This window comes from Euprymna scolopes, chromosome 1, assembly GCF_053919585.1.
Source record: "Euprymna scolopes isolate OS-2025 chromosome 1, ASM5391958v1, whole genome shotgun sequence".
NCBI classification, from domain to species: domain Eukaryota; kingdom Metazoa; phylum Mollusca; class Cephalopoda; order Sepiida; family Sepiolidae; genus Euprymna; species Euprymna scolopes.
The window spans coordinates 23,286,079-23,313,578 of record NC_136482.1 but is presented as its reverse complement, the minus strand read 5'-3'; the positions used below and the strand labels follow the sequence as shown (position 1 = coordinate 23,313,578).

The window sequence follows — 27,500 nt, the reverse complement described above, 5'->3', positions numbered from 1 at the left end:
TAAGTAAATATATTTAAAAAAAAAAAAAAAGGAAAAACTCTCGAAATATTTCTAACCACTTCATCATAACACATTGCATATATAAATAATCATAGTCAATAGAATATTACTATATAATTAAATTAAAGAATCTATAAATGAGTATATATACACTACATAACGAATTAAATAAAATACCCCCCCAGAATGGAATATCACTAAAATAAAAAATAAACAAATAAATAAAATACATAAAAAGTAATGCAACTTTATACACTTAACTGAGAAGAAATATCTGTAACGATTATCCCCCTTAGAGCAGCTCATCAAGTAGTCTCCTGTTACCAACCGATTTATTCAAAGTCTATGCCCCCCACCCCCTCTCAACCAGAACGCAGAAACACAAACAATAAATTAATTAAATCTCAATATAAAATATAAATTATTATAAAAAAAATAAAATAAAAAAATAAATTAGAAATAAAAATAAAGAAAAAAAATTAATCATATTAAATTAAAAAGCTATCAACAAGTTCCAGACAATTGTTTACCGCGAGATTGTTACTGTATAGAACAGCACGTTTGAACCAAAGATAAACTATTATAATAAAAAAAATAAAATAAAAATAAATAAATTAGAAATAGAAATAAATAAAAATAAAAAACCCTAACCATATTAAATTAAAATGCTATCTACAAGTTCCGGGCAATTGTTTACCGCGATACTGTTACTGTTTATAACAGCACGTTTGAACCAAAGTCAAATAAATATCTCACAAAGTTTTTCTCAAAATATTATAACATGGATATACCACCAGACCGACTTTCCCAGGTGGCCACTGTGCAAATATAAATATGTGTATGAGAAATAATTGAATATGTACACATGTATTTGTAAGTTGTATTAATAAAACTTTCACCTGCTTCAGCTTGTGTCTTTCCATTACCTCTGCATTGTACCGCCTTCTACACATTCCATATATATATATATATATATATATATATATATATATATGATGGGACAATTCCAATATTTTGCCTGATTTTAATACAATTACCGTTTCTGTTCTAAATTTCTGATTATTAATATTCTTGTACTTGTGTGTGTCTTATCTTGCACACCTATGGAGTATTGTTGCTAATATTATGGAGGGTTTTGATAGAGCACAAATGCGACTTCGAAATCTCGTAGATGTTTTTTTTCTCCATCGTTATTTTCACAGTAGTTGCTCAACTGAGCTCCAAGTTATGGTAAAACATTCACAGCAAAAACTCGTCTTACTACAATCATTGTAAATAATTCTATGAGTTTATATGAATATTTTAGTACTTCTAATATATAAAAGGCAAAATGTGTGTGTGCATTTGTATGTCTACTAAAACCTTTTGACAAACATCAGACTGTGACAAAATTGGTATCGTTAGAAAGCTCAATCTCTCTGATGAAAAATATCTAAAAATTGACCAAGAAGATTAATTCTGAGCTGGTCAACTGGGCCGTTTTTTGCAAGGAGAGATCAATTTTTGCGTCAACGTTTTTGGAAGTCATACGCCTACCAATCGAAACATGTTTATAAAACATTATTTCAAGGGCCCATGACACTGTATGTTGCCGTGGTAACTAACATCTTAGCTTTTTTCACCTCCTTTTTCTTTCGCATTAGATTCGAACTTGACTTCCTATTGCTGGTATTTTTTTTTTTTTTTGCCGCATGGGCACTCGCTGTTATTTTGATAGAAGCATTTTATTTTTCTGGGGGTTGCTCAATATCCTTAGTATACCACATCTCTCCACCCAGCCAACGCCGGGTATCCATGCTAGTAAAATATAAAATTAAATTCTCTTAAAAAAATTCATCAAATAATATTAAATCTGTATTTTTCTTTTTAACCATTTTGTTCTAGTTGGGGATGGGGGCATTCATCCGTTATCTCATACATTTGAATTTAGAGATATTTTTAAGATTCTAAATCATCCCTTCCAGTGCAATTGCTTATATCTCTCTTGCACATGGTTCCCCAGGTAGATTTTGAAATTCCTTTTCATGAATTTGATTGCTTCTATAATTACTGGAATAATAAAGATCTTCCTAAGATTCCAGTTTTTCTTTTGGGGGTATGTAGCTGTAGGGAATACAGTCATAGCGGATTACTTAGGGCTTGAACCTAGTTATGGCTGATGGAACGAGAGCATGCTACCTTTTTTTTTTTTTACATGAAGGTCACCACTTATCAAGGCCCAGGAGTCACTTGGGAATAGGGGTTATTTTGTGTACAGTAATCAATGGGATAGTGTTGCAGTATTGGAGATTTGATAAAGTCATTACTGGGGGGGGGGGAGGCGGTTCATCAGAAATTTGTTTATGCTGGATTAGAGGATTCCATTCGATATTCCATGTGGATTTCTGAGTTTGACAGGATACACTTAAAGTCAGAGGTTCCACCAACCAAAACATTGTGGAAATAACACTCAAGATGAAATCCGAATATAAATTTATTTTTATCAGCTTTAATGCTAATTATCTTCTTACAAGAAACATTCACTAAAATAAAACTTTTGCTTTTATTATTCTTATTACCTACTAGCTGTCCAAACACAGAGTTGCCCAGGAGTCTTTAAGAGAGGTAATTGTCTTACCTTCCTAATAAATTATAGCAAAGAATAAGGTACAAAAGAAACACAAACTTCTTTTTAAATAACAACAATGAAGAGTATTTTATTTGTAGTAGCAACTGGCAGGTCAGGCTACTAAAAGGGAAGAAGGTCAGTCAGTAACATGTCGTCCCCAGTTGGATAGCAGTTGTCTCAAATCAAGACCGTCAATGCTATAGCGAGATGTCCAGTGGGCAGTGGGACGAAAGAGGATAGATGTTGCTAGGCTGGCGGTCCGGTTCTGACTGGCTGACGTTCCCTCAAGTCTTTTAGGGAGCAGATGAATCAATGTGCGCTGTTAGCTGATAGGTCAGCATGTGACCAGAGAACTCAGAGAGGGGGGAGGCATTGATTCACCAGAGAAAATAGATCTGACTGCTAGATCACCCCCTGCTTAGGCAGAAAGCCGATAGAGAAGAAAAGAAATGGTACAGTTATTTTACAATTTCTTGTGAAAAAAAAAATCTTCTTGCTTTTCTGTGAAAAGCTGGTTTTCCTGCTACAAGTCTTTCTACTTTGATTTTTTTTTTCTTTTTTTTTATTTATTTCATATTTTTTAAACTTAAATCATTTTTTATTTTATTTTTCATCTAGTCTCATATTGAGGTTAAACGTTTCGTGAACGTTTTCCAATTTCTGTCTGTCATTTTCATTGTGTAAGCTGTTAAGACCAGCGCATCATCATATGATCCTCCCTACATTTAAGCGACTTACATGGAGGTGGGGGAGCTCAGTTGATGACAATTCTAGAACTTTCTGGATGATCTACTAGAGTTAAAGAATTGGTTCACCGCAGTGCTACAATGAGACACGTTTAACAGATGGATGAAAATAACTGCAAATACATCAACAGTAAACATTAAAAGCCGCAGCCAGTGTTTAATTAATAACGACCGTAGTTTGGCCAAAATAACTACAATTAAACTCATTATAGAACTGGGAACTGGCACGGATTTCCAAAAAGTTCCAAAAGGAGAGAGAAATCTATTGAAGTATAAAAGGCAAACTGAAGATGAAAAGGATGTTTTGAGGAAAGAAAGGGGAAGGGACTAGAACACTTTTTCATGAGTTAATGAAATAATACGTCATTGGAGCTTTTCTTTTTCATTTGTAACTATGGTAACGCTATTTATCTAGCATAATTAGACGCTTTTCTGGATTAATTAATTGGCTTCTAAGTAAACAAACTAATAAGATAATATCTACATCAATTTGGCCGCATTTCAAAGCTGTAAGGGTATATATGGATGGTGGAATGTATCTTGAATCCGGTGTCTGCTTTACGACAACTATTGTCAGGTTATTTATTCATTATCATCACCGGTTTTACATACCTAATCTCGAACCTATCTCTGGCCAGGTTTTTATCTCTTTCAAATCCACTCTTATCAACGCCTTCTATGTTTTCTTTACCCTTCCTCGACCCACTGACCCTGCCACTTCATCTGTTCTGCACTCTAATGCATTTTTCATTATCATATATAGTTTAATGTCTGTTTTATATGTTACCAACTGTTGAATAGTTTTTAGAAATTGATTTCCAAACTAATCTCTGGCTAGGTCTTTTTTTATCCCTCTTTCTCTCAAGTCGATTCTTATCACTTCCTACCATGTTTTCTATAGCTTTTCTCTGCTAACTAACCCTTCAACTGTTCTGTATCTAATAATCCAAGAACTCTTATCTATGCTTTAAATGTGACCATACCAACAAAGTATCCATATCTCTATACTGTTCAGACTTGGTCATCAGATCTAAACCTGCCTTTAAAACTCGTGTTACATATCCATCATCTTCATTTCATTTATCTCCATTCAACCCAGGTTCTCAATCTTCATTAGGAAGGTTTCACTTTTATAAATCACACTTTAAATGTGATAGTCTCCGATTGCAGAAATAAAACTTATGTAAACAATTCAATGAACACAAGTTGCTATTTTTACTTATGGTCAGAGGGGGAATTTATACCCTTCCCAATAATATTATAAAAAAAAGGTGCACGCAATAGATTTGAATGCATTCAAACTTCAATTCAATTCATCCGACATAGTTTAAAACATTACATGTTTCATCGCCATTAAGAAGGACATGGGAAGAGAGAGAAAAATAAGAGAAACGCAAAGAAAGAGGGAGGAGCCCTGTAAATTTAGACGATCGCAAAGACAGTTGACCAGCACCTGTCCAACTTTATCTTTAACTGATTCGTTGTTGGTGTGGTGACCATCTTAAGCAACAGTCTATTCCAGGGAGCCAATATGCAGATGGAAAATGTGGTCTTGTGTCAGTTTAGCCAAAATCTCTGATGAAACAGCTTCAGGTCATGTCCATAATCCGTATCAGCATCAATTACAGCATGCATATTACCCACTTTTTGAACATCGCTCATCAGTGTAGCTAGATGTAGCAAGAATCACATTAGTGGTTAGCATCTGGTGCTCTATTGGTTAAGCAAACAAAACTGCTAGTTAGGGGAATCATATTTAAATGCCTTCTCATTACTCTTTGATCCTGCAAGAAATATTTCTATTTGGATTATTCAAACTATTGTTCTTGAGTTATTCTCACAATGTTTCGGCCAATGTAACCTCCAACTTTTTTCGGGTGTATCTTTGTGCTGAACTCTGAAATCTTTCTATCAGACTCACAAATCTGTACGGAATTTTAACCGGAAGTCTTTATTCCATGGAGATAACATGCTCTTGTCTAATCATCATGACTGAGTAGAAGTCTTAAGTAATTCTAAGCGGAACTCTTTTGGAGGTTGAAGGTTCAACCCTCATAGCAGGTGATACGAAGAATACAATTGTGAATTGCTTAAGACTTGGAAATTCCATACAGATTCCAGAGTTTGGCAGAAAGATTCCAGGGTTTGACAAGATACATCTGAAGAAGGCTGGATGCTACATCGACCAAAGCATTGTGAATAACACACAAAATGGGAACGGCAGTCTGAATAATCCAAACAGAAATTATCAATTCTCATCTCAAAAAAAAAAAAAAAAAAAATTTGAAGAAAAATATTTTTTTTAATTTGTTGACATTAGATTTGAAGACAAGCATGTAATACCATGCATGGAAGCCATTCCAATTGATTAAACAAGGTTCTTTATTTGTTTTCAAATTTTCTCAACAAGTAAAATAATTTCTTTTTAAGGAAATAAGCGAAACGGTAGAAAAAACAGAGTTGAATGATGAAAAATGATGTCACGTTTTGAAGCTAGGAGAAATAAAGTTTTTCAAGTCAGTATTTATGAAAGCTATGCAAACAAGATACTGACAATGTAGAAATAATCAGTGGAATGTTAGCTCCATTTATGTCCATCTGCATCACTCATTTCAGTTAAAGAGTAAAGATAAAAATGAAACAATTAGCAAAGATAACATTCTTTCCCCTCTCTCTCCAGAGTCCCTTCTTTCAAAATAAAGTCCCCTTGTGTCCTTTCTTCATAAAAAGTTTCATTTGCCTTAGTTAAACAGACGATCGACAGCCATTCATGAAATGCAGTGAAGAGAAATAGCAGTGTCAGACAAGGTGATAAGAGACTGTATAAATACCTCATGTGAATGTATAAAGCGCTTACTTGTTATTGAAATCTTAGAAATGGACAATTTTAAAAATTCTTCATTTGTTTTACGAGTTGACATATATTTTATGTTATGACTTTGGTTTTTTTACTTTTCAAAAGCCCACCGTCTGAATTTTCTGAACCTGACTTAAGTTTTAAAAAAAAAATCCATTCGAAACTTGGAAGAAAAAAAAAAATGAAAATTTAAATGGTTTGGTTATTTTTTGTTTAATGACATGTTAACCTTTTTTCAGCTTATTTCATGCTGAATTTAGCTTTTTCTGTAAAAGCTTTTATGCTCCAAGTTTTTTTTTTTTTTTTTTTAATCATGGTGTTTTATTAGGTTTTGTTTTTATAGCATATCAACCCTTTTTGGGTTATTTAATGCAGAATCGGGTCATTTTGGTAAAAGTTTTTATGCTATAAGTTCTTTAGATTTTTAAATATTTATCCCTGGTGTTTGGTTTGGTTGTTTTGTAGATGAACATGTTTTTGTTTTTGACTCTGCAGAACATGATAGAGTTTTGAAAAGGGAAAGGAAGAAACAATAACATCAATATTCGGTGCATTTTCAGTATCTTCAGACAACCTAACCCAATAGCACGTGGCAAAAACTTTGAAAAAGTTTTGGTAGCAAAATTTTTAAAATTCATAAATTTGATATATCTGTTACCTCCCAGTTATTTACATTTCTATAATCTGGCAGAGATACTTTTCAGGAAAAGTCGATTTAGTTATTCAAGCTAACAATTTCAGTGTTTTTGAATCACCAAAAATGAAAAACCGGTAAAATTCAGATTTTTTTTTGTCATTTTTCTAATTTTTTGCACCTCCATAACAGTACGATCACATCAAACTATATTATGAATGTACACAAAAAGCTGATTTAACTAGACCCAGAAAAAAAAAAAATCTGTATAATATATGTACCTACGGTAGAAAGAAAATATTGTATTTTAAAAAAATCATGTAAATTAATAGAGTAGCTTATTTTTATAAAGAAAAGCATTTTTAAGCAAATTTATATTTTCCGGTGTCCCTCTCCCCATGTTAAGAATGGCTTTCTAAAATTTCACAAAAGTTAAAGTTATTTGGAATTATCTCTCTTGTCTTTAAAAAATGGTGTCAAGAGATAGTCACTTGCTGTTTAACCATAAAATTTTCTTTTCTTTTGTAAAATAAAACTACTTGATCAATTTACATGATTTTTTTGGTGTACAATATTTTATTTCCATCAGGGGTTACGGAGACCAAAAATTTATTTTTAGTATCTTTGTTTTTTTATACGAGGAGAGGGAGATTTATGGATTTGCACCTAAAGGGATCAAAATCTATATATAAGTATATTTATGTTATCTAAAATTGATAGAAAATAAAAATTCTTCAGGTAATACCCTGGGACCTAAAGGATCAATGTAGGACAATTCAAAAATATTTAAATCCCTTTAAGAACACCTTAGTCCTCCAAAAAGATCAGCTGGATTTGCAAACAAAGCTTGTTCTTAGCTAGTGTTGGGACAATTAATTTTTCCTAAATTGAGTAGGAAAAATTGGAACTTTTTCCAATCATGGAATCGGTATCAAAATCGGAAAAAAATCTGTCCAATTTCTGATTCCAAAAACAATTCCATTGTTTTTGTTTTTTTTCTTTTTCAGTTTCATATTCTATTACTGATGATAAAATGATAAATATTTATTGCTATTAAATTACCCGTAAGATTGCCTCCACACATGGAAATTTTTTATATATGCATATATAACATGGGTTTTTTTTTTTGGGGGGGGGGACAAAAAAAACAAAAAAAACTATAATTAGAACCAGAATCAGTAGTTGTATCGGAATTAGGAAAAATATTTGAATCGTCCCATCACTATTTATAGCTAATTAACCAAAGTAAGAGTCTTATGACAACGCGCATCACTGGTGGCCTACTACTGTCCAACAATCAACATTTACCTCCTTATCTTTTGGCTGCAGTTCTAAATCCCTGAGAAGAAAGTCAATTGCGTGTGGAGGAAAGTGGCGCAAATGTGGAGACGGGGGAGGGAAGATCTATACCAACTTTAGAGTTATGAATCATAATACAAAACATAAATTGAAATAGAATCACATGATTGATTTTATATCACATCAATTGTAACTATATGGCGTTATCCGGGAGTTCTAGATTCTTGCTCCGCTTCATATATTTCTTTTAACTATAATTATTATGACAAAAAGATATTTTATAAATAAAAAAGAAAGAAAAGTAGATATGGAAAGAAAAAGGGGAATATATATATATATATATATACACACACACACAAAGTAATTAGAGGGGGGGGAGACAGAGAGAACTTGGGGGGGGTGAGGAAAGAGAGAACTTGGGGGGGGTGAGGAAAGAGAACTTGGGGGGGGAGGAAAGAGAGAACTTGGGGGGGGAGGAAAGAGAGAACTTGGGGGGGGAGGAAAGAGAGAACTTGGGGGGGGAGGAAAGAGAGAACTTGGGGGGGTGGAGGAAAGAGAGAACTTGGGGGGGTGGAGGAAAGAGAGAACTGGGGGGGTGAGGAAAGAGAGAACGGGGGGGGAGAACTGGGGGGGGGGGAAAGAGAGAACTTGGTGGGGTGAGGAAAGAGAGAACTTGGGGGGGGTGAGGAAAGAGAGAACTTGGGGGGGGTGAGGAAAGAGAGAACTTGGGGGGGGTGAGGAAAGAGAGAACTTGGGGGGGGTGAGGAAAGAGAGAACTTGGGGGGGGTGAGGAAAGAGAGAACTTGGGGGGGGTGAGGAAAGAGAGAACTTGGGGGGGTGAGGAAAGAGAGAACTTGGGGGGGTGAGGAAAGAGAGAACTTGGGGGGGTGAGGAAAGAGAGAACTTGGGGGGGGGTGAGGAGAGAACTTGGGGGGGGGGTGAGGAAAGAGAGAACGGGGGGGGTGAGGAAAGAGAGAACGGGGGGGGTGAGGAAAGAGAGAACGGGGGGGTGAGGAAAGAGAGAACGGGTGGGTGAGGAAAGAGAGAACGGGTGGGGGGTGAGGAAAGAGAGAACGGGTGGGGGGTGAGGAAAGAGAGAACGGGTGGGGGGTGAGGAAAGAGAGAACGGGTGGGGGGTGAGGAAAGAGAGAACGGGTGGGGGGTGAGGAGAGAGAGAACGGGGGGGGGTGAGGAAAGAGAGAACGGGGGGGGTGAGGAAAGAGAGAACGGGGGGGGGTGAGGAAAGAGAGAAAGGGGGGGGTGAGGAAAGAGAGAAAGGGGTAAAGAGAGAAAGGGGTAAAGAGAGAAAGGGGTAAAGAGAGAAAGGGGTAAAGAGAGAAAGGGGTAAAGAGAGAAAGGGGTAAAGAGAGAGAGGGGTAAAGAGAGAGAGGGGTAAAGAGAGAGAGGGGTAAAGAGAGAGAGAGAGAGAGGGGTTAAGAGAGAGAGAGAGAGAGGGGTTAAGAGAGAGAGAGAGAGAGAGGGGTAAAGAGAGAGAGAGGGGTAAAGAGAGAGAGAGGGGTAAAGAGAGAGAGAGGGGTAAAGAGAGAGAGAGGGGTAGAGAGAGAGAGAGGGGTAAAGAGAGAGAGAGGGGTAAAGAGAGAGAGAGGGGTAAAGAGAGAGAGAGGGGTAAAGAGAGAGAGAGAGGGGTAAAGAGAGAGAGAGAGGGGTAAAGAGAGAGAGAGAGGGGTAAAGAGAGAGAGAGAGGGGTAAAGAGAGAGAGAGAGGGGTAAAGAGAGAGAGAGAGGGGTAAAGAGAGAGAGAGAGGGGTAAAGAGAGAGAGAGAGAGAGGGGTAAAGAGAGAGAGAGAGGGTAAAGAGAGAGAGAGAGGGTAAAGAGAGAGAGAGAGGGTAAAGAGAGAGAGAGAGGGTAAAGAGAGAGAGAGAGGGTAAAGAGAGAGAGAGAGAGAGGGTAAAGAGAGAGAGAGGGTAAAGAGAGAGAGAGGGTAAAGAGAGAGAGAGGGTAAAGAGAGAGAGAGGGTAAAGAGAGAGAGAGGGTAAAGAGAGAGAGAGGGTAAAGAGAGAGAGAGGGTAAAGAGAGAGAGAGGGTAAAGAGAGAGAGAGGGGTAAAGAGAGAGAGAGGGGTAAAGAGAGAGAGAGAGGGGTAAAGAGAGAGAGAGAGGAGTAAAGAGAGAGAGAGAGGGGTAAAGAGAGAGAGGGGTAAAGAGAGAGAGAGAGGGGTAAAGAGAGAGAGAGAGGGGTAAAGAGAGAGAGAGAGGGGTAAAGAGAGAGAGAGGGGGTAAAGAGAGAGAGAGAGGGGGTAAAGAGAGAGAGAGAGAGGGGTAAAGAGAGAGAGAGAGAGGGGTAAAGAGAGAGAGAGAGAGAGGGGTAAAGAGAGAGAGAGAGAGAGGGGTAAAGAGAGAGAGAGAGAGAGGGGTAAAGAGAGAGAGAGAGAGAGAGGGGTAAATAGAGAGAGATAAAGAGAGAGAGAGGGGTAAAGAGAGAGAGAGGGGTAAGAGAGAGAGAGAGGGGTAAAGAGAGAGAGAGGGGTAAAGAGAGAGAGAGGGGTAAAGAGAGAGAGAGGGGTAAAGAGAGAGAGAGGGGTAAAGAGAGAGAGAGGGGTAAAGAGAGAGAGAGGGGTAAAGAGAGAGAGAGGGGTAAAGAGAGAGAGAGGGGTAAAGAGAGAGAGAGAGGGGTAAAAAGAGAGAGAGGGGTAAAAAGAGAGAGAGGGGTAGGGTGTAGGGAGCTCTGGTAGAGGTAGCAACTTTCGATACCTAGTTGCTGAGTCCAACAAGGTTGATAGGGGTCACTGATCCTTGCGTATCTCCTAAATCTCTCACATACTAGCTCCAAGAGCTATACCCTGGGTACTGGTCTCAGCAGGCTTACCAAACCTTGTGAGGGGACGTTGCTGGGCGGAAAGTTTACCAGACTGGACTAACGGCCAGGACTGAACTGTGTAGAGTAACTTCATTACCAAGGAGGAGGACTTCAGCCGTGGACCTCGGAGGGGAGCCCATAGGCGGTTGGCTGGCATACTAGTCTTCTTCCGGCAGCTCCTGCATCCCTACTTTGCGGCGAAAAATGCGCTTGTGAGTAAACTGGCTGGATCTCCAAAAGGAGTGAATGATCGTCTACTAACACTGAGACTCCCTCTCTCAAATGGAAAGAAGTTTGCTACTCTTGTCAGTGCATACGCTCCTACAATGACAAACCCTGATGACATCAAGGACAAGTTCTACGAAGACTCGAAGATCATCATAGGTGCAACACCAAATCCAGACAAACTCATCATACTTGGTGATTTTAATGCACGAGTAGGCTGTGACATTGCTGCTTGGGAAGGTGTTATAGGAAACATGGCATTGGAAAATGTAATAGCAATGGTCTTCTCCTTCAAACCTGCTCTGAGCATGACCTGCTGATAACAAACATTGTTTCACCTCCCTATTCGCAAAAGGACATCGTGGATGAACCCTCGCTCAATGGGGTAAAGAGAGATATGTACTAAAATATAACTTAGTCTTCAAGGAATAAAGAATAGTTGTGTGTGGATGTCCAGAGAGAGGGTTGGGTTGGGTGGACGATAAAGACAGATATATAGGGTACAGAGATAGAACTTTTGTTATATTTTTGCCAGGACAATGTTGGGGAGCCTTGCTAGTCTAATATATAAAGTAGAGTAGGTCTCCTGCATGATTTTTGTCATCGATAGTTTTCTTTAAAAAAGGAATATCCAATTCTGATTTGTCAGTTCTTTTAGTTGAGCATTGTTTTCAGCATGTTAATAAAATATGATTTGATTCCTTCCACAAAATACTTATACTGTTTCAGATTTATTTTCATAAGTATGCCATGTTTAAAAGATGTACCGTGCTGATTTACCACTAAATTTTGATGTTAAGCTTCCATTTTATATAAAACAACTGACTTTAGTAACAACTTCAATTTATACATACAGTCTGATGTTTAAACTTTGTTCTTCAAGCTTTTCTATGCACACCTCTTATTTGTAAAGAATCTCCAATAATGAAAATTATAGTTTCCATAGAATAAAAAGAGATGACCATTATTTCAAGATCGATTAAAAATAGTTTTTAAAGTATAAACAGGATGGACGGGGAGGGGGTTCTAATATAAATAATGCAATAAAATATTTACACAAGATTAAAAAGGGGAGGGGGGAAATAGATTTAAATAGATTATGAAAAGAAATTGATCAAAATAAAAGGAATGAAAACTGCATTGGCGGAGGTGGAGGCGAATATATCTGTTGATGATGGTGAATATTAAAAGGAGTACAGTCATTGAATAATGAAGTGTTCGGTGGTGTTATTGAGGGGTAAAATAAAAGGTTCTCATATAGAAAAGTCAGGAAGAGAGGGGAGAGAAGAAGACAGAGATAGGACGGATATATAAGGAAATAAAGATGGAATAGAGCGAGAGAGCAGGAAATAAAAAATGAAAAAAAAAAAAAAAACGGATAAATGGAGTGGAGAAAGACAAGTGGGAAAAGAGTCAAATGGTAAGAGAAAGACCAGAGAGACACCAAACGGTAAAAGGTAAAGGGGAAAAAGAGAGGGAGACAGGGGGAAGGGGAAAAAGAGAGGGAGACAGGGGGAAGGGGAAAAAGAGAGGGAGACAGGGGGAAGGGGAAAAAGAGAGGGAGACAGGGGGAAGGGGAAAAAGAGAGGGAGACAGGGGGAAGGGGAAAAAGAGAGCGAGACAGGGGGAAGGGGAAAAAGAGAGCGAGACAGGGGGAAGGGGAAAAAGAGAGGGAGACAGGGGGAAGGGGAAAAAGAGAGCAAGACAGGGGGAAGGGGAAAAAGAGAGCAAGACAGGGGGAAGGGGAAAAAGAGAGCAAGACAGGGGGAAGGGGAAAAAGAGAGCGAGGTGAAGGGAAAAATAAAAATAAAATAAGAGAGAAGGAACGGTAAAGAAAGAGAAAATCGCATAAAAGAGAGAAGAAACAATTGAGAGAAGGGGAACAGACGATTATAATAAGTAAATTTAATGAATGGTGTAATGCTGTGGGTGGGTATGGTGAAAAGAATTTCATAGTTATTTCCCAATAGGAAAGAGGCCATTAAAAGTATTGCTAAGGGACTGAGACTTTCAGAAAAAGAAAACAAATTCAAATTGAATAAATGGAAATTTCGAAGATGGCTGATATACAATGTTTAGAGTGGATGAAAACTAGGTCACTTCTCAATAGAAGGTGAAGAAACTTCATGTAAGGAAATATTGATGAGAAACACAGGTAAAAAAGTTCAGATTATAAATAAGTAAATAAGGAGGGTAACATGCAAAAAAAAAAAAAAAAAAAAAAAAAATGTGAAAGGAAAAAAAAAAAGGCTCAATTGATTCAACATGATATCCAGTTTAACTTCAGTTTTACATGCTGGCTTTGTTGAATGGTTTCTAGAAATTGACTTTCAAACTAACTTATCTCTGGCCAGGTTTTTATAGCCCCATTTGCTCAAAATCAATCCTCAGCACTTCATATTTTCTTTGACCTTTATAAAAAGACTGCTACCTCAACTGTTCTACATTTACTAACCCAAGAGCAATCCATTCTTTTAATGTGACCATACTAATGAAGTCTCCCTATACAAGTTAAATGAAAAAATAAATAGAGCAGGGTACATATTTTTCTATGAATAAAATTCTAGTAACAACATGTCATAAAAAAAAAACTATTTATCAAAAAAAAAAATGCAAAAATACTGAGGGAGCTCTTTAGAAAAAAAAACAATCCAATTCATTCATTATTGTATTCAGTCTGTTTTACATGCCGACTGGTGATGAGCAGCTTAACAATCAAGTTTAAACTAACCTATCTCTTAAAACTAAATTTATCTCTCTTTCGCTCAAATCCATCCTTATCACTTCATACATGTGTTTCTTCATCATTCCCTATAAACTGGCCCTGCTACCTCAACTGTTTTACATCTAATAACCCAAGAGCACTTATCCATTCTTTTAACATGACCATACCAATGTACACATATCACTATACTGTCTAGATTTAATCTTCCTCTGAAGTCATCAAGCTTGTCCTTAAGACTCATGTCCATTCTCATTATTTCTTTCCATGCAACACATGTCTTCAACCCTCACTGGTCAGGTTTAACTTACATACATAATCATATCGTGCACACATGCATAATAGATTCTTCCTTTGGCCGACAGTGCTAATGCTCTGCTGATTAGTAATGGTGGAAGTCCTCCAAACTAGAAGTATAATTTATTACACATAAACTTTAACAATTAACCGAGTGCCTGTAAACTGGCCCTGTTGCAAAAATCCCTCCAGTCCTAAAACTGTAAACTAACTAAATATGCTGACCTCTACATATGGTCGTTTGTCCCAGGTACCGCTACACCTTGATTAACAACCATTTTCAGTTTCCTTTTGCGTGCATTTGTGAATCAATTTTCCTGTTATCTTTCTACTGACCTCACTTCCTATGTCTTTACTGCGTCGATCAACTTATTTCCTTTTTTTTTTTTTACTATAGTTTTCCCCCCCTTTTTGTCACTTCCTAAAACTTTGGAGGAAGGGAGGGGGGGATGTCCATAGTATCACAGAAGTGAAAAGACCAACAAGATTCACTAAAACTGGCATAGAAGTGCTGGTGTTGTTGGATAATTCATGCTGATCTGTTATAAGTGACAATATCAGATTTAGGTTTGTCATAAGTGTAAATCAGTTTAATCCCATCTTGTGGGTGTTGAAGATTGGAGACAATTCTAATAGAAAAGGCAGAGAAAGCTCATTTACATGAAAACTGTGTTGGGGAAATAGTTTGTTTTGATTGTTTTATGGCATACCAACCCTTTTCAGGTTATTTAATGCTAAATTCGATTATTTTTGAAAAAAAAAAAAAAAAAGTTCTGTTTCAAATTCTTTATATCTTCAAATATTTATTCATGGTGTTTAGTTTGATGATTTTGGTTTACGGCATATCAGCCCTTTTCAGGTTATTTAATGCTAAATCCAGTTATTTTGGTAAAAGTTTTTATGTTTTATTTATATCTTTAAGTATTTATTCATGATGTGGTTTGGTTGATTTGTAGAGGAAAATTGTTTTTATCTTTTACTTTGCAAAAGGAAAGGGGGGAAAAAAAAACAACATTAATATTTACTGCATTTTAGACTAGTAAGTCACTATTTTATCATTTCAACAAGACAGGAATGGGCTGGGTGGAGGTGAAAGATAAGAGGGATATGGAAAAACAGGGAAAGGAGAAAGAGATAAATTGAGGTGGGTAGAGAGATAGGATTAACCTCTTCTATTTTGTTTCTATAACCTGGGCAATGCCAGGTTGCACTACTAATTTCAAAATAAAGGAATACTACCACCTGCAGGTGCAGTGTAAACAAATCAATAGCACACTACATACAGAGTCATTTGTTGACTGCCCAATAAATTAATCTGTTGACAATGGGATTATCAATTACCAGGATATGATTTTGTCCGGATCAAAAGAGGAGCCAAACTATCAGTTGCTGGGAAATTCGTAACGCTTTGTTTATGTGGACCTTAAAAAATATTATACAAGTTCCGAGGGTCCATATGGATTCTGGTTAAGAATGACTTGTCAAGATAAATGATAGAGGAGAATCTCAAAAAATAATTTTTTTTTAAATGCTGTTCTCGGCAATGGTAAACCCAAAACAATTGCGAGTTTTGATTGGATTTGCAAAAATGAACTCACCTGTGAATGTTCTGGACTTGGAAGCAATAATTTCAGTCTTGTTTTTGACTGTCACACACAAATGCATCATAACAATCATTGTAAGTATCATTATAATACTTTGGAACAGCAGTGGGAATTCATAGAATTTGCCAAACCTGAAACAGGAAAAAAAAAAAAAAAAAAAAAAAAAAAAACCCATTAAATAACAGACAGTTGAAGTTTTAATGGAGAATAAAAAAATAAATAAAAATACAAAGATCAACAGATCAGATTAATTTCAAACTGTAAAAAAAAACCATGGTAGATTTATTTATTCATCTTTTGGTACTTGTGCAGTTTAAAGGTCGTGCTGAAATTATTTAGAAAACTATTTTAACATGTTTGCTTTTTTTTTTTTTTTTAAACTATTCTGTACTTACACCTAACAATTTAATGCATAAAAGATACTGTAAAAATTGAATTTAAAAATAGCATAGCCCATAAACTGCACAAGTATCCATTTTTTTTATTTTTACTAATAAATCACTATTTATCAAGGCCAAATGCCACCTGACAATTATATATTCTGAAACTTCAGTTCTTTGTGGGGTCTACATGTATTAGGTCCATAACCTGGTTAACAAGGCTCAGTTCTTTTCCAGAATTCCCCCTACATTAAAATACAAAAATAAAGAAAATCTGTGTGATACATGTATCTATGAAGTAAAAATATCGTATTTCAAAAATCATGTAAATTCATCAAGTAGTTTTATAAAGGACGTCATTTTTAAGCAATTAATGGGAATTTGTAGACATTACAACATAAATCTTGCAACTTTGAATTATTGTTGAGTTATCTCTGTGTATAGAGTTTGTTTTCAAAATGGCAGACAAGACAGTTGCTTCTTGGATACTCATAAAATTTGATTTTCTCATTTAAAGATAAAACAACAGAATCAATTTATGTGATTTTTTTTTTGGAATATATTTTCATTTGGTCATGAGTACATACAGCATACAGATTGAGTTGAGTGATGATGAATATTACGAGAGGATTAAAAATAATGAATAGAATGAACAAAGTTTGATGACTTATGAGGATGGTTTATGTAAAGCATTTACTGACAATGGGTTTGAAGACAACCAGTTTGTTGTCTACAGAGTAATAGTTCTGTGGTAATGTGTTCCATAGATGGGAACCTCTTGGAAAGAAACACTGTTCATGGAAATTCCATCTGATGGTAGGTGCATGGAGGAAGAGTAAACTTTTTTTCCTCTTCACCATCTGCATCTCATTGCACTTTACAGCATATAAAATATTAAAACATGATACAAAAAAAAAAAAAAAGTGTAAACAGAATAATCTATGAATTCACAAAGTAAACAATTTATAAGATGACGCATGGGTGATGTAAGTAAATACGATTTAATTAGATACTATTTGGGGATCAGTAGAAAAGGGTCATGCTAAGACAGTTAACCGTCTGAGAGTTTTGTCTCACTCTGACGATAAGCGAGATCTGATGAAAGGATCTTAGAGGCATGAAAACCATAAAAAAATATAGCTATATCTATTTTAGCATTATCAGCAGCAGAAGGGGGTGATGGTGGCTCAGTGGTTGACGATACTGACAATCCATGTGTGCCTAGTTCGAATTCATGTCATTCCATAGAAACCTTTTCACTTAGGGACGTTGGCAATATTCATATTGTTCCTCCTGTAAGCACCAGATATCCTCCTAGAAAGAATTCTTCATAGAAAGAGCAGCATATTTATTTTGTCTGTTTTACATGTTGGAAGCCGATATAAGAGCCGAGACAGAAAAAGGAAAGAAATTTTTAAAAAAAGATTTTTTTAAATTGTACATGTGTGGATCAAGTATTTTTTTATGCTTCTGCATAGAAGAGCGCATTCTATTGTTAGTCAGAACTGATTAAAGGGAGATAACTTTCATAGGCTTCAAACGAAATTAATACTGAATATTTTGAGCATAGAAATGTATAAAAAATCTCAAGAATTTTGTATTTAATCATGTAGATTAAAATGTCATAGAGTTAATCGATTAACGTAAATGAAACAAAGAAAGTTCCAGATAGAAATAATGAAAGGGTCAGGAGAAACGGAATCAGTGACCCAACGGGATGAACATTCCACCAAATGCAAAGTCAAATTCCAATATAGGGGAGGAGGATATGCATATCACAATGATAAAGGCTAATATGCAACAACTAATGAAAGGGGATAACTTCTTCACCATCTCTTGAAAAGCAAAAGTAATGCCTGGGAGAATGGCTTCTTGAGCAACAATCAGAATCAACAGATCTAATTGGAGCCAATGTGCGTCTATGTAAACTATCTCAGGGACCTTACACTGTGCAACACTCAGAAAAAAAAAGTACAGAAAATCTGTGGCCATTCTTATACGCACAATAGCATGGAAAATTAATTTCTGACCTTTTTATTGGATTAGGTACAGTTTTTATGCAAAATTCTCACTTTCAAGAATTTTGTAGGGTATTCTTAGTGATGAACATGATTGGAGATTGCATCAAGATATTTCAGTGATGGAGAACGTTTTAAAGAATAATAGAACCCTGATATGTTGGCAGACTACTGCTGGAATATAAAAAGGATGGATGACACTCAACACATAGGGTTAAGAGGACAAACTAATAATTCTGTGTTTTCCATTTATAATCAAGAATAATAAAATATGATTTATAGTACATTATAATTATGCCTAATCTTGAAAAATAAAGGTGAGATTTAGTACCAGGATATTTTTCTTACATCGAAACACGTCTTATGTGGCATGTACTTTTTTGTTAACCTGAAATCTATTGCAGAAGGTTATCAATGCGAACAGATAAATGCACTCTCTGGAACAAAATAAGTGCAAATGGCTAATGACATCCTTTTCAAGTCCAACATTCAAACTCCTTCTCGACCTAGCATTCAGAGACAATAGGAATTGGAATAAATGCATGGAAGATATTGCCAAGCCTTCTGTAAAGAAGGTGGGCTTCATTTACTGAGCTTAAAAAAAAAAGAAAAAAAAAAAAACTTCTTAGACATCCCAGTAACCTATATCTCTAACATCATTCGTTCATGTGTAAAATACTGTTGCCCCATTTTTAACTCTAACCTAATAGATCCTGAACTGTCTACCAAGCTCCTGCCCCATTACTGCAATGTTGTCTAAGGACAGAAAGATGAAGATATTACTATTACTAAATCATGGCTGATGGAACAAGAACAATCTACTACTTTGGATTAAATAAAAAATCTAGTTCAAAATTCTGTAGATTAATTGTGGTTGGAATATTTACATCCAGTTTATTTTCTCAGGTGCATCTTGTCGAACTTGGAATCAGTACAGAATTTTGTATTCTCAGTATTGTCCATACTGAAGATTGAACCTTCAACTCTGAGAAGACTGTTTGAGACCCATGATGGAGCAGATGAAAGTAATAATCAGTTCTAAGTGACAGTTTTCTAGAGGTTAAGGTTCAATCCTCAGTATAGGCAAAACTAAGAATGCAACTATAAATTACTAAAAAGCTACTCAATCATGGCTAACGAAATGAGAGAAAAATGCATATTAAATGAAGTGCTTTGTTTGAAATTCTATACAAATTTCTGATTTATAGGTTAGTCAATATTTTACTTTTTAAATAGATTAAATAATTTTTTCCTTTTAATTTGTGTATTCTAACCAATTTTTAGTGATTACACAAAGTTTCAGCTCAATAGTAAAAAATGTAGTTACCCTGGGACTTAATGGGTCAATGGACAATCTTATACAGGGTGACCCCCCCCCCCAAAAAAAACGGGCCCGACTCTAATTAGGCTCCGTTTCTTAGTGTTTTATCCAAATGAAATGAAACTTTGGTCATAACTAAGTTATTATATTCAAAACACTAGGGTCTTTGGCATTTTATTCTCCGATCTACAGCATATGTTCTAGATGGCCTCCATTTAGCTTTTGTTTTTTAGTCACCCTGTATAAGATATACATTTGAAACATAAATAAATGGGATAGTTTGAATTACAAAAACAGTTGCACATAATGTATATAATAAGGTGTATTGTTACATTTTAAAATGGAGAAAGCTTTTAAAGTTTTTTTGTTTTTTTTCCTCAAATTTAAAACATTTTACAATTGAATAAATAAAAGTTGAAAACAAACATGAATCTGAACAGAACGTTTGAATTGAAATATTTTATTCAGATTTTAATGTACGATGGTCATTCAAAATGTTCTAAGTCAGAGAAACAAAACAGGGCTTCGCCATTTTAAATGAATGCAATTATTCAGCCATTTTGCAATCCCATCACAGGATTTGGTTTGATTGTTTTACAGCATATCAACCCTTTTTGAAATTATTTAACAAATTGGTAAAAGCTTTTATGCTTCAAGTTCTTTATATCTTTAATATTTATTAATGTTTGGTTTGTATATGAAAATTGTTTTTGGCTTTGCAGAACATGATTGAGTTTTTCAAAGGGAAAAGGGGGAAAACAATAACATCAATGGTTCCTGCATTTTTAACCAGTATCTTCAGACTGGATGATCTGATGTCACTAGTCCAATTACAGAAAGAAGATCGCATCCTGGTATTCCAAAAATTCTTCCAAAATACATGAACTCATTGTTTCTAAAACAGAAACCATGAACAAATTAGAGTTATGGAAAGAAGAAGTCAGAGTTAACTCTGGTAAGTAAAAGGGTCGAGGTTGAAATTTAAAACCACCATTTCTTCAGTTCCATATCTATTATTCCTGCCTAAAAAAAAAAAAACATTTGCTACAAGTGCCGAAGTGAAACCATCTTATGATTCAGAGTAAGATTTTTTTTTTAATAACACTTATTTAAATGTTTTTAATTGTGGAAGTAAATACGAATTGAAATAAATGAGAATGGTGAAAGGAATGTGATAATGCAGATTAAAAAAAAGAAAAAAGGGGGGGGTGATATAGACAGATTGCATGAGAAAACAGGAGAGAGAAGGGGATGAAACGAGAGAAAGAGGGGAAAAGGATAGAGAGAAAGAGGGGAAAAGGATAGAGAGAAAGAGGGGAAAAGGATAGAGAGAAAGAGGGGAAAAGGATAGAGAGAAAGAGGGGAAAAGGATAGAGAGAAAGAGGGGAAAAGGATAGGGGGAAAGAGGGGAAAAGGATAGGGGGAAAGAGGGGAAAAGGATAGGGGGAAAGAGGGGAAAAGGATAGGGGGAAAGCGGTAGGAAAAGGATAGGGGGAAAGCGGTAGGAAAAGGATAGGGGGAAAGCGGTAGGAAAAGAGAGAGAGGAAAAGTTAGAAAGGGAGGAAGGGAGAGAGAAAGAGAGAGAAAAATAATCGAGGCAACTACTGACCAGAACATTATTCGTAGGATGTTGGCTACCAGCAGTGTTAAGCAGACAAACGTCGAGAACCCTTCGACATTTGATGACCGTTTGATATCAGCATACTGTGGGATAAAGGGTACAACACCCCCAAACATCATTGCTGATGCAGAACCCCAACGGATAACATTCTGGAAAGTCACTTCTGGGAGTTCCATGCTGATCATATCAAGGTCCAACACAACCATTCCTATGACGGACACCTGGAAATTCACAAGAAGAAAGACAAAGTGTTAGTTGAAAAGACAACATGGTTTCTTTTTCAAAAGAAAGTCCAATAAGGTCAGTATAATATGTGAAAACACTGTATAGGTAAATAGGGTGAGAGTTATAAGAAAGCGGGAGATGTCATAATACAAACAGAAATGGCTTATCACAACAGAAATCTTGAGTGCACTCCTATAATAGAAAAATGTAATTGGCCAAGCAAAATAGAAAAACAAGCCAGTCAGAGAAGATTTTCCAGGTAAAGAATTAATCCAGTCATAATCAGCAGAATGTAGTGGTCTTCACATGTTGAGACAAAAAATTAATTAAATTCAAAGATATTCAATATATTTTATAAAGCATTATCATGGCATTTGATTGGTTCGTTCTTATCACCAATGGTTGACAGGAAAGTTCTTATTTTTAACTTTTAAATTCAGATGAACATATCTTGGCTCAAATAATATATTATTGATCAAAATAAGCATCATCAGAATCAACAGTTTTGCCAATGCAAAACAAGTGTATTGATGTCAGTAAAAATCTTGCATTCTGGTAATGATGAAGTCGCTGAGGGTGTTTTTGATATCACTTAGGTTTTTGAAGCAATTCTTACGTAGGAAGTTGTCGGGATGCTTGAAAGACTGGTAGTCGACATGTGAGAGGTCTGAAGAGCATGGTTGATGCAGCAGAGTTTCGTAGCCCAATTCGTTCAACTTCTCCAGAGTTGGTTTAGCAATACTCAGTCAGACATTATTGCGAATGGGCCTTTTCTGTTGACTAATACTGAGTGTTGTTGTTGAAGTTTCTGATGCATTTCATCTATTTGTTGACAGTACTTTTCCGCTGTAATGGTTTCACCTGCATTCAAAAAATCTAATTAATGAGACCGGTCGCAGACCACTGAACAGTTAGCATGACCTTCTTTTAGTGCAATTCTGCTTTGAAAAGAGTCATGGAGCTTCGTTGGCATCTAGCCACCAAGCTGAGCATCGCTGATTGTTATAAAGAACCTATTTTTCATCGCAAGTCACAACCCAGTCAAGAAACAGGTCACTCTTGTTGCATAAAATGGAAGACAATACTTCATAATGGCGTTTCTTTTGGTTGCTCAATTCGTGAGGCACCCATTTATCAAGTTTTTTGTCTTTCCACTCTATCAACATTTGACAAATTAAAAGGACAAATCTTTCTAATGCTGCTGACTGAAAGGGAAAGGGTTATGCTTACATGTGGAAGGGAAGACATGTTTACATAAGCGTTGTCTTGAAGTTATTTGAAAATGAACAAAAAATGTAAATCTCAGTCTCTTTTATTAGGAAGCCATTCACAGTATTACATAAGATCGATATGAAGGCAGACCTGAACAAGAATCACCCCCACCCCTATAATTTTAACCGGTATTCTGCAGTTGATATTTTTTTTATGACTTAACCCAGCATGGTATAGACACTCCCAACCTCTCAGTGCTAAGAACAATTTTCGGAATAAACACCCCCACCTTGAAAATTATACTACATACCAAAATATACTATAAAAATTGGTGATTCTCGTTTAGGTCTGCCAATATAAATTCTATCAGTTATTACTGGTGAAATCTTACTTCATATAATGGCATGAAAAGCATTTTTTTTTTTTTTTAAACCAAACATCTATAAAATTTTATTCACTAAAATGTTCAACTTGGAATTTTTTAATGAAGATTGGCATAAAATGTTATAGTTAGTAAGGAATAACCTTTTATAAGAGAGAATGATTTTCCTAAGTGGAACAATTTACATCATGGACGGCACAAACGTTAAAAAACAGCACTGAAAATTTGCTGTTGAAAAAAGAACTATAAACGCATTTGTCATTAAAATAGTTACATTATTCAAATCAACCTGAATTAAAAAAAACTAATTGTACAATAAAAAAATAAAAAAATTTAGATCATTAAAAAAGAAAATATAGAATTTATGTGCATATCAATTTCATAAATATAACCTGAAAAATAGCCGAGATATCGCAAGTTAAATTTCCCCCTTCTCTCCTTTAACCCCTTTCTCTCCTTTTCCTCTCTTTAAAAAATTTTGCATAAACATTAGTCATAATTAAGGTTGTGACAACAGAATATTCTTTTCATTGTTGACTCAAATATATATCCTACACAGTAAGACAGTCAATCAACCGAGAACGACATTAGTCTATATAAAAACATATTGTGCCCATAAATTGATAAAAAAAATTGTCCACACATTAATTTTTCCACAAATACATGCAAAAAGTTATTGAGAAAAGAGCGAACAAACGATCAGAAGTGAATTACTAGGTCCAATCCCTCCTTTGAGGGGGGGGGGCAAAAACAAAAAATAAAGAAAAAAATGTGTATGAAATATATACCAAAATGAAAATATATTCCAAAAATCACAGATTAAATAGTTAAAACTACTTGATCAATTTGTGATTTTTGGAATATGATATTTTCATTTTGTCACATGTACGTATATCTTATAGATTTTTTTTGACAAAGGGAGGCAACAGCTACACCTTCATCTACAGTCCAATCTAATCTTTATTTACAAAATCTAATTTTACATCCTACAGGTCAGTTTGTGATCGTTTTTCGTTCTCCAAGAACGTCCAGAGGCAGCCATGTGAACAACTGAGGCATTTAATCCAACATACTCCTCTCACCTCTGTTGGTGGAAAGAATAGAATGACCGTTTAGAATTGAAGATAGTTTTGGAACCGGGTTTGACCAATGGCCAAGATGGTAAGGTTTAATTGGGGGGGGGGGGGAATAGAAAAACTTTGCCAAGACATGAAAATAAAACACTTAAGTACTAGGTGTTGTCTGATGGCCAAATTTATAAAATTAAATATACACACAAATCCTGCGGACTTGTCTACTTTGAAAAGGGCACACCTCATTTAACCTAGAGAGGTTGTGTATTTCTAGATATCCAACCCATGATGATGCCTAGGCACAAATTGTAAATAGATTAGTTCCTAAAAGCTTAAAAATATTAATAAAAAAGGATTTGAAGCATTGTCTAGTGTGTATAATAAAAAGGTAATTTATAGAAGGCAATACAATGTAAGAGATCAACACAAATCAAGACATAACAATGGAATAAGCTATACACATTAACTTTTTATTAATACAATATGTTTTTAGTATTTAGTATTTTTTTTTGTATTTTACAAGTGCATTCTGTTCTTACTTGCGTCAGCATGGTTAGATATGTTCCACGTATGATATTTCGGAAATCACAAGATTCGATCCTTAAGCAATCCACTAACAAACGTCTTTCATTATAACTTAAAATGACTTACCTTAGAATTAAAATAAACCAACATAAGCAACTATTTAATGGCAATTACTTCCTCTTAACTAACACAGCAATTAGATTTTAAAAAAAAATAAAAAATAATAATAATGGTTACAAATACCAACGATCTCTTTTAGATTTAAAAAAAAATATCCTTATCAAATAAGGTTTACGCACCGAGAAGCCTCCTTACGGTTTAAAAAAAAAAAAAAAAAAAAAAAAGACTCCCTTACAAAAGGTACTTATTTTATCAACTTTCTGTAAACTTTTTTGTAAATATAATTCCTTATTTTTGTTTAAATCTCATATCGAAAAATTCTAAAAACCCAGCTTTTCATATTTATAGTTAATTTCTCCATTATAAAAACCTTATCCAAGTACAAAATCAAAAATCTAATTACTATTTTTTCTCCTTTTACCATTCAACCAACTAAAAATCGTTACACAATTGCCTCACATAGAAATATATCTAATATTAATCATATGAACAAAAAAATTAAATTCCACTTCAAATTTTTTTTTGTTTTATTCTAGGTTCAAACTATTTACTTCAACACGCTTGTTAAAATTTGGTCTTCTCTCCCCCCCCCCTCCATTTATGCTTATGAGGAGACGATATCAAGAAATATTTTACTTATTTCTCAATGGTTTTATTTGTAAATATCGAATGAATAAAAGGATATCGTTTCCGAAACGATCGTACACATAAATGATTTTGTTATGTTTCCTCCTATGAAAACTTCATCGATAATTTCACAATTATTAATCTCTCACCCTTTCTATATAAAAGGTGGAAACTTCCAAACTTGTTCCACGGTTATGTCTTAATTTGCTTCAATTTGTGTCGATCCGTTACACATCTGCATCTACGAATTTCCTTTATAAAAACAAACAAAAAGAGAAAAATGCAAAACCGACAAAGAAATGTTTTTTTTTTAATGAAATCTACAGACAACAAAATGACACAGAAGGGTAACTGACTATTCATATAAAATTAATTTCAACAGCTGATACATTTAATCTTACATAACCATGTCCATATGCATCAACGATACAATGTTACTTGTTAGTGAGTGCTGGCCTCTCAGAATCCAGGACAAGCAACGACTTCTGTGTAGTGAACCAGCCCTTTGCTGGATATGCCATGTGAAGGTGAACGAACATATTAGCAACTCTGTCCTTGAGGAAAACTCCAAATTCCACCTTTGAATGTAGCACTATGTGATTTCTAGTTTCCACTAGTTTAGTCATGTCAAACGCAATAGTAAGTGGACAAACAAAGCCTACGTCATGGCAGTTGATGGCTTGTCTGGCATTGGCCACCCACACCAAACCTGAGCTACAGTTTTCAAGGAGGGCTTGAAAGTTTAGCAACTTCATGAGGGGGCAAACGAATGTCAGAGCAGCAGCCAAGAGGTAGATCTTTGCGAGTTATGGAAATTCTGTCTACAACTGGATAGTTAGTCAGTTAATATGACTTATAGCACAGTAGCTAAATTACTTCAAAGTAAATACTGAAAATAGATACATAAAATAATATTAAATATATACATATATCTTTGAATAACGAGATGAATTAGATCACAGATTAATCTTGTGGTTTCAAGTCTTACAAAATATTTTTGGGAGGTAATATTTATCATGGCTATTTTTGCTAATTGAAATTTTCATTTTGACCAAATGGATTTACCGTATAGTAAGAGAATGTCTTTCTACTGACTTCACAAAAAAAAAAAAAAAAAAAAAAAAAAAAAAATGCGACGTAATATATAAAAAATCTGTTCGCAAAGGAATATTGCCTTTCACTCTGGATACTTGATTGAACATAATTGGATTTTACCTTCAATGTGGCACAATCTTCAACCATTTTGAAACCTAAAAACATACTGTTCTATTCCAGGACTACTACTCTAATCGGATACCCGAATCCCATATTTTTTTTGTTTCAATCCTTTTTTCCTTTTCTATGTCCCTTTAAAAGATTTCAATCTTTAATACATTTTCAATGTATTAAAGCTAAATAGCAAAATTATATCAATCCAGAACAATGCTAATGACTTCTCTAAGGAGATGAGCATACATCAACATCTATGGATTAAGGAAATTACTTCAAATGTGTATTGCTTGTTCAAGCAATAAATTTTTGTTTTGAAAATTATATTTTCTGAAAAAAATCTAAATGATAAAACCTGCAAAATATATATATATATATATATATATATATATATATATATATATATATATATATATCAAGCGCACCTGATGCTTATTCTATTTTATTCAAATTTTAATCAATGCTTCTATAACGGAATTCTCATCATGTAAATCTTGCACAGCCAACACACATTTCGGAATTTCAAAATACAACCACTGAGAGACAACACGCGGATCTATACTAACTGACTTCTTTCTCAACATTACAACATGGTAAGAAAGAAAAAGAAAAGTACAAAATACGTTTGACGCCGAAACGTATTCAAATTATAAATTTCAAGCGAGTAAACTATTTGTTTATTTTTGCAATATTACTATGTGATTTGGCTTTCAAGCGCACCTGATGCACGTTCTATTTATATATATATATATATATATATATATATATATATAAGTGAAAAAGGAGATGGAAAAGACGAAAGGGAGAGAAGAAAAAAAACGAGAGAGCAAGAGAGCGAGAGAAAGCGAAAGAGAGCGAGAGAAAGCGAAAGAGAGCAAGGGAAAGAAAGCGAGAGAGAGAAAGAGAAAGAAAGCGAGAGAGAGCGAGAGAGAGAAAGAGAAAGAAAGCGAGAGAGAGCGAGAGAGAGAAAGAGAAAGAA

The 27,500-nt window shown here is 35.1% G+C and overlaps 1 protein-coding gene across 5 annotated transcripts in view; it reads right to left on the bottom strand.

The window, feature by feature from the left end:
- Window positions 1–27,500, bottom strand: part of LOC145286068 (solute carrier family 66 member 2-like) — a 216,274-nt gene that overhangs the window by 71,413 nt on the left and 117,361 nt on the right. For all 5 annotated transcript variants that reach the window (XM_080134945.1, XM_080134857.1, XM_080135094.1 and 2 more), the window contains exons 2-3: window positions 21,137–21,369; window positions 15,803–15,939 (exon numbers count right to left, since the gene is read on the bottom strand). In XM_080134945.1, coding sequence (XP_079991071.1) covers window positions 15,803–15,939; window positions 21,137–21,354 — 355 coding nt within the window. In that variant the 5' untranslated portion in view covers window positions 21,355–21,369. The remainder of the gene's footprint in view (window positions 1–15,802; window positions 15,940–21,136; window positions 21,370–27,500) is intronic.